The 17,624-nt window shown below is 42.9% G+C and overlaps 2 protein-coding genes across 3 annotated transcripts in view; both read right to left on the minus strand.

Annotated features, from left to right (window-relative positions):
* The window catches only part of mtus1a (microtubule associated tumor suppressor 1a), a 60,884-nt gene extending 56,076 nt beyond the window's left edge, over positions 1-4,808 (minus strand). The window contains exon 1 of one of the 2 annotated variants that reach the window (XM_079504978.1): positions 4,658-4,808. The gene's annotated coding sequence lies outside the window, so the exon portion shown is untranslated. The other variant, XM_079504979.1, reaches the window with a different exon arrangement.
* A 640-nt stretch (positions 4,809-5,448) lies between these two features.
* On the minus strand, positions 5,449-17,516 carry sybl1 (synaptobrevin-like 1). The gene is made up of 8 exons (XM_079518432.1): positions 17,376-17,516; positions 16,718-16,909; positions 15,325-15,382; positions 14,489-14,626; positions 14,013-14,103; positions 12,618-12,685; positions 7,773-7,865; positions 5,449-7,473 (listed from the first exon to the last, which is right to left on the minus strand). Exons 2-8 carry the CDS (start codon positions 16,861-16,863, stop codon positions 7,405-7,407), a joined length of 663 nt encoding a protein of 220 aa, XP_079374558.1. The 5' UTR covers positions 16,864-16,909; positions 17,376-17,516; the 3' UTR covers positions 5,449-7,404.
* Between the last annotated feature and the right edge of the window lie 108 nt (positions 17,517-17,624).

The raw sequence follows: 17,624 nt of genomic DNA on the forward strand, positions 1-17,624 counted from the left end.
AGTCCCGGGGATATTAAAAGACAATCTGAGAATAAATTCCGTACCAATACATTTCTTCACCAATGGGTTTGTAACACATCTCACAAAGATTGAAATTCAGTAGGGGAATCTGTGACAGCTGCTGAAAGTTGGGTTACCATTAATAACCTATGCAGGCCAAATTTACAAAATGTAATTATACTTTATGTGAGAGGGGTCAAACTAGGGTTTTTTCATGATTCTGAATCCACTATATAATACTGGTGTATTATTCTTATCTGACTAGCTAAAAAGAAGTTGGCACATATTCAAGGATTCACAGCCCTGCCAGTGAACCAACCTACAAGGAATCACCTGCAGTTGTCTTAGCCGCTTGAACCTTAGCGTCCCATTTTTATTTTTATCCCACGATTTTGTAACCCATTTTTCACCCCTGTGTCAATTATCTAATGTGATCCTGGGCTCTACACACCCTCTGCCAACTATTCCTCATATATGGGGGACATGGGGAGAGCAACGGACTTGAACTCATGCTTCCTTCATGCCCAAGTTGCTCCTTTACACCTGACAGGGGGGAGTTTCCCTGGTTGGACAGCACGTGGAAGGAACACGTTATTCCAACCAGTTCCTTTCCCCTCCATCAGGCGCCCCGGCTGGCCAGGGGGAGGTAGCCTGGCTAATAAGCCAGACTCAAATCACACTGTCGTGTGGTATTTGAGTCTGGAGATGCTGTGTATGGATCTTGTTTCCCGGGGGGCGGGTTCAAACATTTTCTCTTTGACGCAATTGGTCAGAGCTACTGTCAGTCAAAGGTCTCAAGCATTGAACGTCACTGTACCAAAGCCCGCCCATATTGCATACCGTGTCCCGGTTGGCCACACCAGTTCTCTGTTGTAGGAAATGGGCGTACAATTGAGCCTCTCCAGACCGTAATCCGCCGGCAGGCAATTTTTTTTTTTGCCAACGACTGATTCGGTCTGGTTTATTAGCCAGGCTAAGGGGGAGGCAGTTTAGAGACCAGGATTACTGCATGTTTTTTGTGAGGGTACCTACCCTAGGGGACACGGGGAGAACATGCAAACTCCACACAGAAAGGCCCTTTCGCCAACCCCGCCTCGGGTATGGGCACTGATGACGCGGAGGAGGAAACACGCTGCCAGCACCCACAGCGTCCCGAGCGGGAATCGAACCCAGGACCTTCTAGCTGTGAGGCGACAGCACTACCAACTGTGCCACCCCTTAGCGTCCCACTTGACGAAAATAGTGTAACATGCTTATAGATCAGCAATTTTCAATGAAGATATGTGGTGTAGAGGGGAAAAGGATGGGACCTATAGACATCGGGGGGTGGGAAATAATTTTGGGAGGTCCCGGAAATGAAAAATAAATAAATGGTGAAGCGAAATGAAAAATCACATGGTAAACAAACAGCTCTGGCTCAGCCGTTATGTCTGGTGTGAGAGCATCAGTTAAGACCTCTAACTCCCACACTATTTCTGCCTAATCCATATAAGGTCCTTATCGCGACCCAGGGAACCACCACAACCTTGGCTACTACTGACACGTTGTCAATCACATGCAAAGCACAGGTTGCCAAATCAATTACATTACAAAAAGGGAATTAAGTGAACTTTGTAATTTGAGACTACACTGTATGAATATTGGTGTTGATTTGGCCTTGCTTGCTGCATGTTTTCAGCACAGCAGCCGTTCAAAAGCTCAGTACACTCTCACCCGGTCAAGGGCTTTAGACTCATTGGTGTATGCAACTCTAGCCACCGTGGTCAACCGCCATACAAAAAACAAAACATTTGAATCTTGAAATTCCTTTGAAATTGAGGCAGACTACCCCCAACTGTATGTATTGTTATGCCCTCCTATTCAAGGTGACTACGAGTCTGCAGCAGTAAATTCAGACGTCAAATGTTAAACAGATGAGCTCCCCCTGTATCCTCCTACATTAAACAGATGAGCTCCCTCTGTGCTCCAGTTAACCCTAGTATAGTTCCACCATTTGGCCCCGTCAGAAATAGTTATTCTGGCCTTGTCTTCAACAGCCTCATTCCATACAGTGTATTAATCTCTCTGCCTCTCTTGTGTAATCCTGGGATGTGACAATAAAGTTTATTATTTATAGATACTTGCGACAGTAGGTCAGTTTACTATGAAAACCTGCCCGTCCGTCTGTCAGGTCACGCCACCATGTATGGTCGATGCTCCATACACACACACACACACACTATATATATATATATACATACATATATACATACATATACATATATATAAAAAGATCACGACACTGACCTCATCAAACCCTGGACTGTGTGTATATATATAGCCAGCAAGAAACTCTACATCTGACCTCAAACCCTTAGATCTCCATATATGGAGCTGACCTGTTCGGACATTCCATATGTTGATCCGTTGATCCGAGAGAGAGAGAGAGAGAGAGAGAGAGAGAGAGAGAGAGAGAGAGAGAGAGAGAGAGTTTCTGCCCCACAGTATATATTATATATAATCATCTCGCCGCCGGCTGCAGATGCATTCAAGAACATCATTGCAATAGACAGATTAATGACAAAATGCTGCTCTATCTCCAAAAAGCCCTCAGGCACCATGAAGAAAGCCTGCCTTTCCCCTCCCTCCTGGCTGGACCTTTGCCAAGGGTGCCTGGAGCCGTCAAGAGTTTCACAGAGAGAACAGATGCACCCACACATAGCCCAGTGCCAGAGATGGCCCACCAAGTACCAGGTCAAGCTGAGGGAGAGATTCCTCACAGCATACCATGGTGACTAAAACACCCCACCAGTGACAAAGCCCTGAGAGCCAACATGCCTGCAGCAAATACTGGAGACAATGCGAGATGGTAGGTAACCTAAGGAAACAAGGCAACCTGCTTGGCATGTGTAGCGGGAAAACAATAACATTTACTGTAGACAATTGGTTCTGGCTTCAAACATTGTCATGTCAAGGACCTCCACATTGATACATAATTGGTTGCGGACTCCACCTGCAAGGATTTTGTGCAGTGGACCTCCATAAAAGAGGATTTGTGATACAAATTAGCAGATGTCCAAAATGTTATCACAATTCTTCAAGATGGTTTTGCAAATGTGTTGTTAATTTAGGCAATCTATTCTACAAGCTCACAACGTGTTGAGATACAGCACATTGCAAGCTTGTAGACAGGCTATTTTCTAATATACTGTAGTATAAAATAGGGTTAAAGTTGTGGTTAACCTTGTTGATGCTTTGCTGGGGACCCCTGGAATGAATCCCTTCAAGGTTCCCGACTCCCTGGTTCCCAGTTTGAGAACCACACTGCAGTAGATGTAACTATCAACAAATGTGCTCAAACACTAGTCTGTAGAGCATATCTGAAGTGAATTAGATCAACTGGTGGCACATGCTGACCACACAGTTATCCTTTATTTACACAAACTTCATCTACACCTAATTCATATACAAAAATGTACCAATTCAGGTTTCATTCATCCTGAGCCCACGCCAGGGTTTATATAAGCAGGAAACAAAGTTTGAACAGCAGTCCATGACCACTGTTGCCAGATTTTGGGAGAGAAATAAGCAGCCAGGTCTATGAGAACAATTTCAAGCTTGTGAGCTTGTACTTTTAAAACTGCCATTTAAAAAAGTTGGAATATATTTTCTTTTAAACATTCATGGGGATCTGCGGAGAAATACATTAATGTGGACGTCCTTGTTACAATGCAACAAAAAGTTAAAGTAATATCTACAATTTATAAACGAGCCCAAAAAACCACAACCAACATTTAGAAGAGACTTTACTTTACAGAAAAGACAAGCCCACCGTCGCTTATAAAATAAGCAGACATGGCAACACTGTCCATGACCCAAGGTAAAGTCAGTGTATTTGAAGTAGGCCTATGTGAAGCGGGATCCTCTTTCACCCATGAGGTCAGAGCACCCTACTAGAGGTGTTCTATTTAAGTAGCGCCCACACCACCCATGGATGGATGGATGGACCTCTCTGACCAGTGTGTGTGGGAGCTCCCATCACATGGCTGGGCTATAATTAGATTACAGTTACACAGACATAAACATGTAGTAAAAGAGAAGGGTACACGATGTAAAAATAGTTGTAAGCCTAAAACAAGACTCTCTCCTACTATGCCATCTGTAAAAATGGTGTCGATAAATTCAGGCTGGTCACTCAATCGGGCAGTTTTAGAAAAACTAACCGGTAGAAACCTAATAACTTAATTATCTTAACAGAATTATTGAAATGCAATACTTTTCTATCCAAACATGCACTTCTCCTGGTCACTGGTGTCCTTGTAATTCTAGATAGACCTGCCAGAGTAGGCCTACTACAGTCCAGGAATCCAGGCATCAAGCCTGAACTTTTACACAGCCACCAATAGATGGTAGTAAATAGCCTGTAGAAATGTCCCTTCACATTTTACATAAAAGTAAGGTTGTTGTGCGTGCGTGCGCGCGCACACACACACACACACACATTTAGTTTGACAACAATTTCAGAAAGTGGTAATTTAGCTTACATTCTCAAGTTGAATTTGTTTTATCCGTATACTCCGTAAGGCTTGTGTTCTAGTCTACAGTCAAAATGTGCACAGTCTAGTACGGAGCCTTAGATATAGACAGCAGGTGTCACTGACTGATTAGACGGTCTCACCTGGTGAATGAAATGGTGCTCGTGCTGGAACATGATCTGCATGCATACAGTAAAAGTAAACGCCAAAACCTGGGACCAGCTAGTGCTACCCAGAGCCGGCTCTGGTGCTACCCAGTGGAAGTGACTCAAGAGAGGAGAGAAGTGAAGTTTGTCCAGGGAGGGGGGGGGGGGGGGAGTTTGTCAGAGGCCATTTCTTTGCTTCCAAATCAACACCCAGGTGAAGCAAATTGGCTGACGACCAACCGGATGATAAGTGTGCCAGGTGCCAGCCCTTAGAGTAAGTGCCAGCCCCAAACAGGCTTAGGGGGAGGGCCGTGCCGCGTCACGTGATAAGGGGGGAGGAGGGATGCCTCTGCTTCAGTGCTTTTGATATCCCCCCAGGTATCAAAAGCACTTTTACAATTTTCTATATTTCTCAAAAAACAGGAAAAAAATGACATTTGTACAGTAGAAGCTCAGAACACTTTGTGGTAGCACTGTGAGCTTGTAGATCAGCGATGGCATGTTCTGATAGTACCATATTGCTTAGCTCTGGTCCATAGCTCTAATGCGCAACGCATTAGAGCTCAAGCTCTACATACTTGAGCTACATATTGCTAGTGTTTGTTCAGTGAGGGGTCTCACTGTCTCTTTAATAAGTTTGATTTTCAGTCTGCTGCAGTGACTAAAATCTCAAAGACCACTTAATTTGACCCCATTAAATCAATCATTACCGTAAGCACCAACTAACTCCAATCGTATCAGTTTGATCAGTCATTTTCTCTCTAAATAGGAAGGCTTGACATTGCTGTAGGTATTTCTTTATGATACCATGATTTTTTTATTATTTCAAATCTGGATTTACAATAATTAAATACTCACATGATTATAAACCATATGGTGGCAGGAAAGCAAACATTATGTACAATGTCAAAAGTGCATTCTGTTAAAAAAAAGAAAAAGAAAAGACATAATAGGCATGTTGAGCAGCACCCTATGAGGGGAGACACCGCTCCTCTCACATCCAGGGAGCCAGATTCACTCAAAACCAGGCTCGACGTGACAGAACTGTCAAGTCACTAGTTCTCAGATTAATATAAATCTAATGTACTGATTTTACATCACAATATAATTTCTCTCTTTTTCTTTTTACATTTGTATGGCAAAAGATGTGTGCTTGGTGAGAATGAAACATTGAAGACATCAGTGTCTTTGAGCAAAAGAAAAAGGAAAAAAAAGTGGGTTTGTCATCAGCAAGTCACATTATCCAAATTCCATTACTCAAAATGTCTGTATGCCCCTGCCCCCAACAGCTGTCTTCCAGCATGGTGATGTTACTTATGGCAAAATTGGTGACATATCTTTTTTTTGGGGCCTCATAGAACACACATTGAGGTCTTGGAACACGTGGCCTAAATACCACTAGGTTTAAATCTGTTAATAAACGTACAACAGTGATTTACGTGACTCAGACAAGGAGGTTATGTAAAGTCCAACAGGATGGTCACATATTTCTGCAGGACGGTCAACAATTTCACCACAACGCCGCCATGCTGGAGGTCAGGTGGTGTGGGGAGTCAGAAATTTGAGTGTTGGGAGTTTGACTCTTGAAGACACAAAATGAAGACACATGCACAGCAAAACATTTTAACTCTGTGTAAAAATCGACCTTTGTGGGGTACATACTGCGTTAGTTGAGTCACATTATTGTATTATCCTCAGTGATTTTACCAGGATAATTGCACTGTACAGAGTAATTAAGCTTAATTTATACGCCAATTTATCATTTATATATGTTCATTTTGCTTATACACATTGCAGCCAAAGACTGATCTAGAAGCTGACAACACATCACATTAGGCTGTCGATCAGCTCCTGTTTTAATTATGAAGTGGGCTTTATTGTTGGATCTGAAACAGAATGTCATGTACAGCTTGCATGTCCAATACTGCCTTTGTTTATGTCCAATTCAATCAGGGATTAATATATTATTTTGTTTATCTTAGAGAAAAAGCACGACTTAAACTCTAATTCATTATTCTTCGTCGCACATGTTCAGGGTGCGACTAAATGTGAATCGGGCTTAATCAGTAACGTTTGAGTGGTTCATTTTGGTATGAATCACCTACATACTGCAGCTGTGTGGTCTTCATGAGACAACAAGACAAGCATGTTTACTAGTCTATAAGATAGGGCTGGGCAATTAACCGGAAATATATCCAAACCAACATTTAAACCCAATAACTGTCTAAATCTAGGTCATATCGGTTAATCGAGAAGATTCTTTTTTAACATATGTATGAATCGACAAATCAATGAATCGACTAAATCGATTAGTCTGATTAACCACTTGACTTAAGCCTGTATTATTCTTCACTCGCAAGCTTGTACATTATTTTCACAATTTCTTTAATAATCGTTCATTAATCGTAATCGAGGTCTGAAATAACGATATTGATTTGAAGTCATATCTCCCAGCCCTATCATGAGGCATGAATGGTCCAGAGACTTTTAAGAGCAGATGGATGCAGTCCATCGCTATGGGAACGGTGAGGGGGTATGGGGGTTGTCTCCCATGTCCAGAAGACAGGTCAAAGTTCACACCACTGAGGAGGAGCCAGGAATGAGGACTTCATGAATGTTCCAGCAAGGAGAGTGGTGTTTCCCTTTTGTTCGAACGTGATGGAGGGAACCTGGAGGCGGACAGTAGTTTCTCCTCCCTCCATCTTTTCCTTCTCTCTTTCTCTCTGTCTCATCGTCCAATCATCTTATTTTTTGACGCAGCTCGGCCAGCTGAGACCTCCGCAGGAGGCAGACACGATGATGTAGAGGACCACCTTGAGGAGCACAGAGATGTGTCATGTGTTTAAAACATTATGCCATAACCCTAGCCCAGTGGTTCTCAAACAGTTTCATGGCAAAGACCCCTACATTTATTACATATTTATTTGGCTGCGGACATCCCCCATCTGAAAAGATTTATTTGTAACTCTAGTGGCCCCAGCACACTACAAAGAAAGCTGGCATTCTGCTGTACTGGAACCACTAGGGTTCCACTTCAATTTTAACACTTTTGAAGAAAAACAGCAGAAAGCTTTGAACATGCCCAAAATAGGAATGCCTTCTAGATACTCACCAGACACACCAGTACTATGACCAGCGTTAGTTTAAGGTTCTTCATGCACATGGCACGGGCTAGATTCCTACTGGTCGTCTTAAACGTCACCGACTAAAAGAAGAAATAAGAATTCAGGTCAGTGGCTACATCACGTCCTTAAAACATCTAAATGTTACACAGCTACATCAATCGGTTACACAATCCAAAACCTCACTGACCGACTTAAAATGACTGCCTTCATGGTACTGTCCTTATTCAGATCTCGTACTTTAAACTCTGGATTAGAGTGTCCGCTTAATGTTAGATTGATAAATCGTATGTATATATATTATAAAGTATGTAAGTCAGAGAGGCTTATTGTTGTTATCATACAGATCGGGAGTCCCATTGCTCTAGACCCCTGGGAGATGGATTGCTGAGGTGGAGCACCATAGATATTAAAGAAATCACATCCGTGTGAAGTGAGGGGCCCTAATATATTACAGTCTAACTCATGTTGCTATGATTAGGTGATGTAATGATGATGTAAAACAAACTGTGTCAAAACAAACATTAAATTCTCTTTATTGTTACATAATACCAAATTAATTAATTATCAGTGAGTTTGCAAAATGATATTCAACTAGAAAAAGTGCCCTTCTGGGCACAGGTCTCCACCAGGAGGATAGGAGTGTGTGTGATGTTTGGCAAAATGTTTAGGAGTAATATAAACATGTTTTTTTGTTTGTTTCTTGCAACAATTTTCTTCATTTTGTTGAGGAAATGCAGAGCCAGATCACTCATACAAGCATCTCTGAGGATAGAATTCTGGATGAGCAGGACATGAGAAGGCAATCTTAGCTAATCAGTGTAGAATCTGAGAAATCCAACAGGCTCGTCTTGATCACATGACTACAGAGATCATGTGTACCGATTTGCGTGAGATTTGGATGAAATCTGTGCGACTAACATAAACAATGCGTTTTGCAGAAATCGGCCTCATGGTGGCGCTATAACCGGCAGATGTGGAGGGATGCAGGGAAAATGTTTGTCCATGGCCTCTAGGGAGTGGGCATACATAAGTTGTATACAGATCGATGCAGTTATAGGTAAAAACAGGAATTGGCCTGTTCTAGCGCCACCATGAGGCTGATTTGGGAAAAAAGATAGTGGCATGTCGTCCTCGGCCTAGTGGAAATGTGCGTGTATAATTTCATGGAAATTGGACACTGTTGTGGCATTTTGTTCGAAACGGACCAATCATGTGAGCTTTGGAAGCCAATCTTAGCCAATCAGTATGGAAGATGGGAAATTGTGCAGATCCGTGTTGATCACATGACTATGGAGATAGTGTATACCAAATTGTGTGATGTATGGATAAAATGTGTACGAGTAATCTACAGAAATGTGTGTTGCCTACATCGGCCTCATGGTGGCGCTGTAACACCAACCACCGTTGTTGGCATCCAGGGAGTGTGTGTGCACAGTTTGGCATGGATCGGGCTAATGGTGCCGGAGATTAGCTGATAACGGACGGACGGAAGGACGGACGGACGGACGGAGTGCAAAACATACTGCCTGGTGGAGACAATTAATTCACTTATTACTTTATTACACTTATTACTTATACTTAATTAACACACTTTATAATTGCACAAATGTCATCTGGGGCAGGTCTTTAGGTAGATTGGTAGGGCTCAGTGGCCTGATAGATCTGTCTTTTTCATGCGGGTGGAAGATGCCCATCAACATTTTGCCACAAAGTGGGGGATCTACATTCTCAATTAATCTGTTGGTTGGTGGTAGTGCAGCTAGTTTGAAGTACATGCATGACCTTTCCCATTCTTTTCTCCCAGACTAGTAGTCTAGTTTCCTCCATAGTTTCCTTAACGGAACAGGACCTGAAGGTCCAGATGGCGCTTGCCTGGAATGCCTAGCACAAGATGAGGAGAGTGTGGAAATCAGACCTCAAAAGGTGGCTGTTTGTAGCTACAGTGAGTGGAGTCAGTGTTGCCATATGGGGACAATACATTGACCCTCATAGTACAGCTGGAAAGGGACCTGGATGGAGTCTGTTTCCAATTAAATGAGAACACAGCCTTCTGGGTTAGAAACATTGTTCATAGGAGGAGATATGTCATGATAGGACATGGTATTTCTAATCACAGTAGACTTATATCTCGAAGATTAGGTAGACATCACTGTCTGACAGTTATGTGGTTGACATCAGCTGGATGGTCCAAAGGTCTGATCCATCAATGACAGTGACATCTGCATCAGCAGCATTCCTCCCGACATGGCTTTCTGAATTACTTAGACTTAGATCAATCACTTCTTTCAATGTATTTAAATAATTCAATTTAGATTAGATTAGATTTTCACTCATCTTCTAACACTGTGCTCATGCTTCTAATCATTTTTTTAATTTTTTTATCTTTCTTGGACTTTGTCTTTCTACAACTTTCTGCTGGGGGGGGGGGGGGTGGCTATCTATTTATGGGTTGAATCAGTGGGGGGAGAGCGGCTATCTTTGGGAGAGCTTTTGTTCCGTTTGTCTGTATGGATGTACTGTTGTATGGTTTGTGACAGTGTACTGTATGTACTGTTCATCTGTGTTTAGAGGACCCCCTCTAAAATGAGATGAGGCATCTCATCCTTTCAATAAAAAGGTATATAAATTTGCATTCCATCCTCTGTGTACATGGCAGTTAAGACTGGTGCCAGCTCATAGGCAAAGGGCATCCTCCACAAGTCCACATGAACATCACAGTCACTAGACAGGAGTACGGTGACCGTTGAATAGATAGAATTTAGGTCATACACTTTGGAGTGTATCATTTGAATGGATTTGGCTGTTGTTGCCACCATCTTCACTTTAGATGGGATGGTCTTGTAAAATACCTTTAACCATGGTCTTTTCAAAATCTTGCAAGATTGTGTCTACATTGACGAACTGGTGTGATGACCACATGTATGAATACATCTTGGAGAAAGTAATGCAATCTCATAATTTTTGGGGGAAATGCTCGGTGGATGTTTGGTGCAAGATGCTCAAGATAGATGATCTGAAAGGGTTAATATGCAACCACCTGAAAATAAATATGCTACAGTTTCACTAATACAGATGTGTGTGTGTGTGTGTGTGTGTGTGTGTGTGTGTGTGTGTGTGTGTGTGACGCGGCTTGGCCTGTTGTAGCGCCACCATGAGGCTGATTTGAAGTGGCATTTCTTCCAAAGCCTAGTGGGAATATGCATGCACAGTTTCACCACAATAAGCCTATCTCACAGAATTTCCCCACCCCCCTTAATACGCCCCCTTTCGGGGTTAGTGGTGATAGCGTGACGTCACTCCATAGACGCTTCATGTTAACAGAGGTAATTTAAGAAGTCTACAACTTGTTTTCTCAAGGTAAGGTTTGTTCTATCTGTTCGAGCTGATTTACCATATTGTTTGCTTCATAATAATATTGGTCTGTCACATTTTTACATTAGAAAATGTACTTAGATTCTCCAGAGAAAAAAAACGTGTAAATGCTCATGTTAAAGTCACCACTATTTACCGGAAGTGGGCGTGAAAAACGGGCTGTGAGATAGGCCTATCGGACGCTGCGTTGAGTAGTTGTGGCGATTTGTACAAAACTGGTACAAAGTGGGCTACTCCTGAAAAGTTTAGAAGCCAATCGTAGCAAATGAGGGTGGATTATGAGAAATCAAACAAACCCGTCTTGATCACATGACTATGGAGAGCATGTGTACCGATTTGCGTGAAATTTGTAATATTAGAAAATGTGTTTTACATATGTCGGCCTCTTGGTGGCGCTATAAAGAGCAGATGTGAAAAATTCCAGGCAAAGGTTTTTCCTTGGCCTCTAGGGAGTTGGCATACAAAGTTATCCACAGATCCGTGCAGTTAAGAGGTAAAAACACTTTTCGGCCAGTTATGGCACCACCATGAGGCTGAGTTGAAAATGTTCATGTGGCATTTCTTCCTCGGCCTAGTGGGAATGTGCATGCACAATTTCACGGAAATCACATGATGTGTTCATGATTTGCAGCATTTTGTTTGAAACTGAGCACTCCTGCGAACTTTGGAAGCCAATCTTAGCCAATCAGGATGGAGTCTGAGAAATCTGAAAGAACCGTTTCGTTGAATGGCTTTAGAGAGACTGTGTACCAATTTGCGTGATGTTTGGACAAAATCTGTAGGTGTACTGTCCAAAAACTTGTTTTGCACAAAGCGGCCTCCTGGTGGCGCTATAACAGGCCGCTCTGGAGATTTTGGGGCAGAGGTTCATCGTTGGCATCCAGGGAGTGTGTGTGCAAAATTTGGCATCGACCGGGTTAACGGTGCCGGAGATTAGCTGTTCACAGACGGACGGACGGACGGACGGACACACGGACGGACGGACGGAGTACAAAACATACTCTCTCCCCATGCCTTCGGCCTGGTGGAGACAATTATAAATTGTCATAATGAACAAATGTAAATGAGCTATTTACTACATATCGTTGCTGTTTTGTATGTCCAAAAACATTATTCATTATTATTTTAAAACTTTATTTTATTTTACAATTTTATTATGTTTGAGGGGTGCCAGCCCCTCCTAATCACCATTACATCACCTAATAAACATGAGATAGACTTTAATATATTAGCACCCCTCACTTCACACGGGTGTGATTTTTTAAACAAAAAATGGGGATGATCTACCAGCTCACAATGTTGTGCGGCTTTTGTGCGGCACTTGTATGATGAAGTAGGGCATGGATGTGGGGCAGAAAGGGTTTTGCCCAACAGCAACAATATAAAACACATTCATCATAAACTGTCTTCATGTTTCTTCATGGTAGAAAAAATCCAATCAACGAACTCAGTCAACTCACCGAATCAACCAGGTTTTCTGTCTTGTCAATGAGCAGCTCCAGCTTCTCTCCTCTCTGAGCCACCAAGTCTGCAGTGCAGACAAAATACACAATATTGATGTTTCAAACAACTATATTTCGTATGTCTCTCAATCAATACTGCCTTTAATTACTGTTAAGCGGCCTGGGCCGGTTTAGCGGTCCAGGCTCCTTGGCTGGTAATCCAGCATGACAGTGGGTCGTGGGTCGGAGGCCCAGAACCCGACGAACTTTGCTGTGCCCCCCCCCCCCCCCCCCCATCTCTCTCCCCGTTTCCTGTCTACCTACTGTGATCTATCAATAAAAGGTAAAAAAAAAAAGCCCCAAAGATATCTTTAATTATCTACTTTCTGACCTTGACAGACCATACATCCAAATAGAAAAGTCTTATCTGATTGCAATAAACGACGCAAAGCGACGTTAAACTCACTTTGGCAAAATCGATTTGCCACTCACCTTGCATGTCATACCCTCTAATAAGTCAGCAACAATATGGATCAGGAACAAAGTTGGAAATGCATGCTCCACCTGCTGTAATAATATTCATAATAATAATTTCCATCATGTTGTACCTGTAGTCAAGAGACACTGGCTCACATGAATGTACTTGTAGTTCTAATGTGCACGCCACTACTGATATTGGTGCAGACTGCAGAGGCACAAACGTGACGCAAAGCTCCACCAATACGTGAAGCCGACAGGTCGGGTTGGCCAATCAGGGCAGTCAATGCTTACACCGCCCCGCAAAACAGTTATTTGAAGCTTCCTCCACAGATAGACAGACAGATATTGACATTGATCTTTTGTTAGACTGAATTACTATCTGCGGCACACACACATACACACACACCACGTTTGAAGTCGGACAGCGTCCTAGATATTACCAGGATAGACATACAGTATACTGTATATACCACACCCCAACCTCTCCATAGAAGGAGGACACCGTAGTCTTGGTGCTGGTAGCCTGTAGGAGGGGCGTGTTAAGGCTCAGAACATGATTGACAGATAGAGGAACAGAGTGACAAAGTGAACCTCTCACAGCATTCAGAATCAGAGAAAGGGGGGGGTTGGTCAAGGTGTTTGAGTCCAATTTCTAGTCATGGACATTAAAAATGACTGCTGTGTGGATCTGTCTGTGTGTCTTGTCGTACAGAAGCCAAGTGACATAAAGCTTCAAACTGTATAGCCGACACTTATTGATGTATGATGACAGGTGTAATGCGCAAAGGGACAATGTGGTAAATTCACTGTCAGTGAATGAGGCGCACACACATTAGAACTTTTTCTATATATATTTCTCATATCGCTCATACATAGTTAGTTATATAGCTCACAAAGTGGCACATTTAAAAGGAAAGAGCGACAGTGACTCACCTATGTTCCGTACCATGATGCCTTTCAGGTCATCAACCTGCATCTGGGTCTCTGTCAGACGGTCGGATCCCCGGGGGTCAGAGTGGTGTTTCTGGGGGGGGGGTGGGGGCAATGGTGGGAGACAGAGTTTAAACAGACAGGACGGTAGTTGGTTGGATCGACCTATGGCCAATGGCAATAATAACGCTTATAAGAAATATCAGATATTGTGCCGGTTTCCATTTGGTTCCAATTGTACACTTAAGGGGGGTTCTGTGGACTAATGGATACTAAACTGGGGCGAGGGTCCTTTAAATCAAAAGGTTTGAGATCCATTGTTCAACAGACCACAGGAAAACAGAAAATACAACTGGCATCTGTTATATGCATGCATGACTTGCATTTCAAGTCTCCCGTGAGGCAGAGAGAAGTCACATGCAGACCTCACATGCTCCCGCTCATTCTAATCCCTTTGCATTGTTAACAGACAGACTCACCATCTGAGCGGCAAGTGTGGAAGAGAACTCGCTGTTCATGGCGTACGGCAGCGCGGTCTGCGCCCGCGAGCCATAAGTCGTCTGGAAGCGCTTCTTAACCTCGCTGAGGAAGCTGAACGCCCGCGACCTTTCAAAGTCCTGCCGCATAACAAGAAAACAAAAGACAAACTTTTTTTGGTTAGGATAAGTGTTAAATGTCTCTATATTCCCATACTAGCCATTGCTATGGTGTTTGTTCAGTAACAGGTCTCCCCAACTCTATAATAAACTGAAAATACAGTTCCAGGGTCAACTCAGTATACCAATGTTATCCAAGAACAAAGGCCAGACGAGTGCTGCTGAGAATTCACACCAATTTCGTCCAATCAGAAGAGAGAACTCTGACAGGATAAATACATGCAATTGGAAATGATGAAACAAAAGAAGAGCAGACAAAAATTGTAACTGGAACACAATACAATTGAAGCCAAAATGAGTTCTCGCTCCTGATTGGATGAAATTGGTGTCCGCTCCTGATTGGATGAAATTGGTGTCCCACCAAAAAAAAGTGTTTTCTGTTTACTAAAGAGCTGGGGAGACATGAAGACACCCGTTACATAAACACTCTATCAACTAATGTTGTTGATTAATTAAAAAAAAGATTACATACAAATTCGTTGAGCCTGTCATAAATAGCAAAAACAGAAATCTAACAATCTGAGCTTGCAGGTCTTCTCTTTTAGCCGTTTTTCAAATTAAATTGGTTAATTCATGAATACAGAAACTCAATAAGTCTCTCATCATATCAATCAACAAACCAGTCAAACCAAACAACCGCCAGAAAGTGTTGTACTCACATCATCGGTGATGCACAGGTATATGATTCTGTCATGACAGATGTAATGGAACAGATAGCTGAAATAATGAAGAGGAAACCATTTCAGACAAGTGCAGGGAACCAGAAGCAGATAATTATGTTTCAAAAGAAATGCAATGGTATTGGTAACCCAAACGTTTCTGGGTCGGGGGCGGGAGGCACTTGAAAATCTTGAGAATGCACATGGATGGGTGGGTCACTAGCCCCATATGTGCCCTCTCCCTACGCTCATTCTGTAGCTCCGAGATGAGGTCACACACAGGGCCCCTCCCACCCCGTTCAGAAACGGCGCATGTTTCCACAAGGAACGATTCTTACCCTTTTCTAAACAATGAATCCAAAACGTGAAGGGGCAGAAAGGGTTTACACTAATTCAAATTTAGCAACGTCCAAGAAAATCCAACTTTAAACGGTTACACGAGCGTCTAGCGGTTGTTTAGCATGTTTTTCAAGGAAGTTGAAAAGCTTTAGCGCCTCCCCGGCGCCTCCCCTGGTCGAAAATTTCCAACTGACTTCAGTTCACTCGACATGCACGCGCACACGCACAAAGCGGCTGTAACGCTCGTAACCGTTTAAACTCGGATTTTCTTGGACGTTGCTAAATTTGAATTAGTGTAAACCCTTTCTGCCCCTTCACGTTTTGGATTCATTGTTTAGAAAAGGGTAAGAATCGTTCCTTGTGGAAACATGCGCCGTTTCTGAACGGGGTGGGAGGGGCCTGTGTGTGACCTCATCTCGGAGCTACAGAATGAGCGTAGGGAGAGGGCACATATGGGGCTAGGTGGGTCACGTGCACTCGGAGCATGTTTATTTTAATGATCAATCCGGATTGTGTTCCGTCTTGGATTAAAATCTTTACATTTTTGGGGGGGCAGACTTGGAATATCTTCACGGCCCACCAGCGGCACCGACCCACAGTTTGAAGTAATGAAACAAACCTTCCCATTCTGTCTATTCTGCCTCTTAAACATTCTTATTATGTCAGTCTGTGTCTGGCTACAACCTTGAACAAGCTGCTGGAACAACAGTGTGACCATGTGTAATAATATTATAGTGTCAGTTATGTGACAGAATAGAACTGTTTTGACTTGAATGACTGGTATGTTTGTGTGATTATGCACTAGTCGTCTAATTATGTCCATTCAAACTGTGTGTGTGTGTCGTCATCTGTATGTATACTACACGTTTAAAAACAACAGGGGTTGACCCAAAATGTTTTCCAATTGAGGTTGATCAATGCAATATAACCAATACTCAAGTTTAAAAGTAAACATTAAAAATCATAATAAAACTTTAGAATCAAAGTTAGAATACTAAAGTTAAGAAAAACCGTACGCACACAGTTTTTGCAAAGGCTGTGCCAAGTGTCCTACCTGCCATGGCTGTAGGTCAGTTTGTTGTTCTCGGAGGGGATCTTGGCCAGGATTTGCTCGGTCACCTCCAGGAAGTTTCCGCCACACCAGGCGTGCTTGGCCAGGATGGTGGTGCCACGCGCCACCACAGCAAACAGGATCGCCATGGCAACAGCCCTGGATTTCAGGCAACGCCTAAACGTCGTGAACTCACTGACATTATGAGCAGGAACAGAGAGAATAATGGAGAGAAACAAATGGAGGTGTGTAACAGGAGAGCAGCAGGAGACACACAGATTGAGTGTAATAGAGATTAGAGAGAAATGCCAGGGATGAGACAGCGAGAGAGAGAGAGATGTGTCAGAGAGAGAGAGAGATATGTCAGGGATGAGAGAGTGAAAGAGCGAGAGACAAACATAAAGAGGAAGTGGAGAGAGAAAGACAGAGAAAGGCCGACAGAAACAGAAAGAGGGGGAGAGAGAGGAAGGGTAAGACAGAGACCATGTTAGGAAAGAACATCAACAACGAATTTAACGGTGAAAAACAGACCAGGATAAAAAACAACAACAGTGCTAACGGTGCCACTGCCAGCTAGTAGTAAAGACTATACATCTGAAGAAAACAACAACAGCATACATGGCTAGCTAGCTACCATCACAGGAAGACAAACATGGTATACCTTCGACGTTCTGGGTGCCGTTCAAACTTCAAAGAGTGTGACTTAATGTTCCATCAACATTTAAAAGAGATTCCAGGCTGCTATAGCAGCAGGCTAGCTGCGGTGCTAATCCTTTACGAGTGACTTCTGCTTTGCTTTGGCTAATCACTCGGCAGCCTCCTGACGGTGACGCAGCCTCTCCCTCTCTGGGAAATGTAGTTCTTTAAAGACACACCCCGAGTCTTTGATGAGCCTTGTGGACTACAATCG

This window comes from Electrona antarctica (genome assembly GCF_951216825.1).
Source record: "Electrona antarctica genome assembly, chromosome: 1".
In the NCBI taxonomy this organism is placed as follows: domain Eukaryota; kingdom Metazoa; phylum Chordata; class Actinopteri; order Myctophiformes; family Myctophidae; genus Electrona; species Electrona antarctica.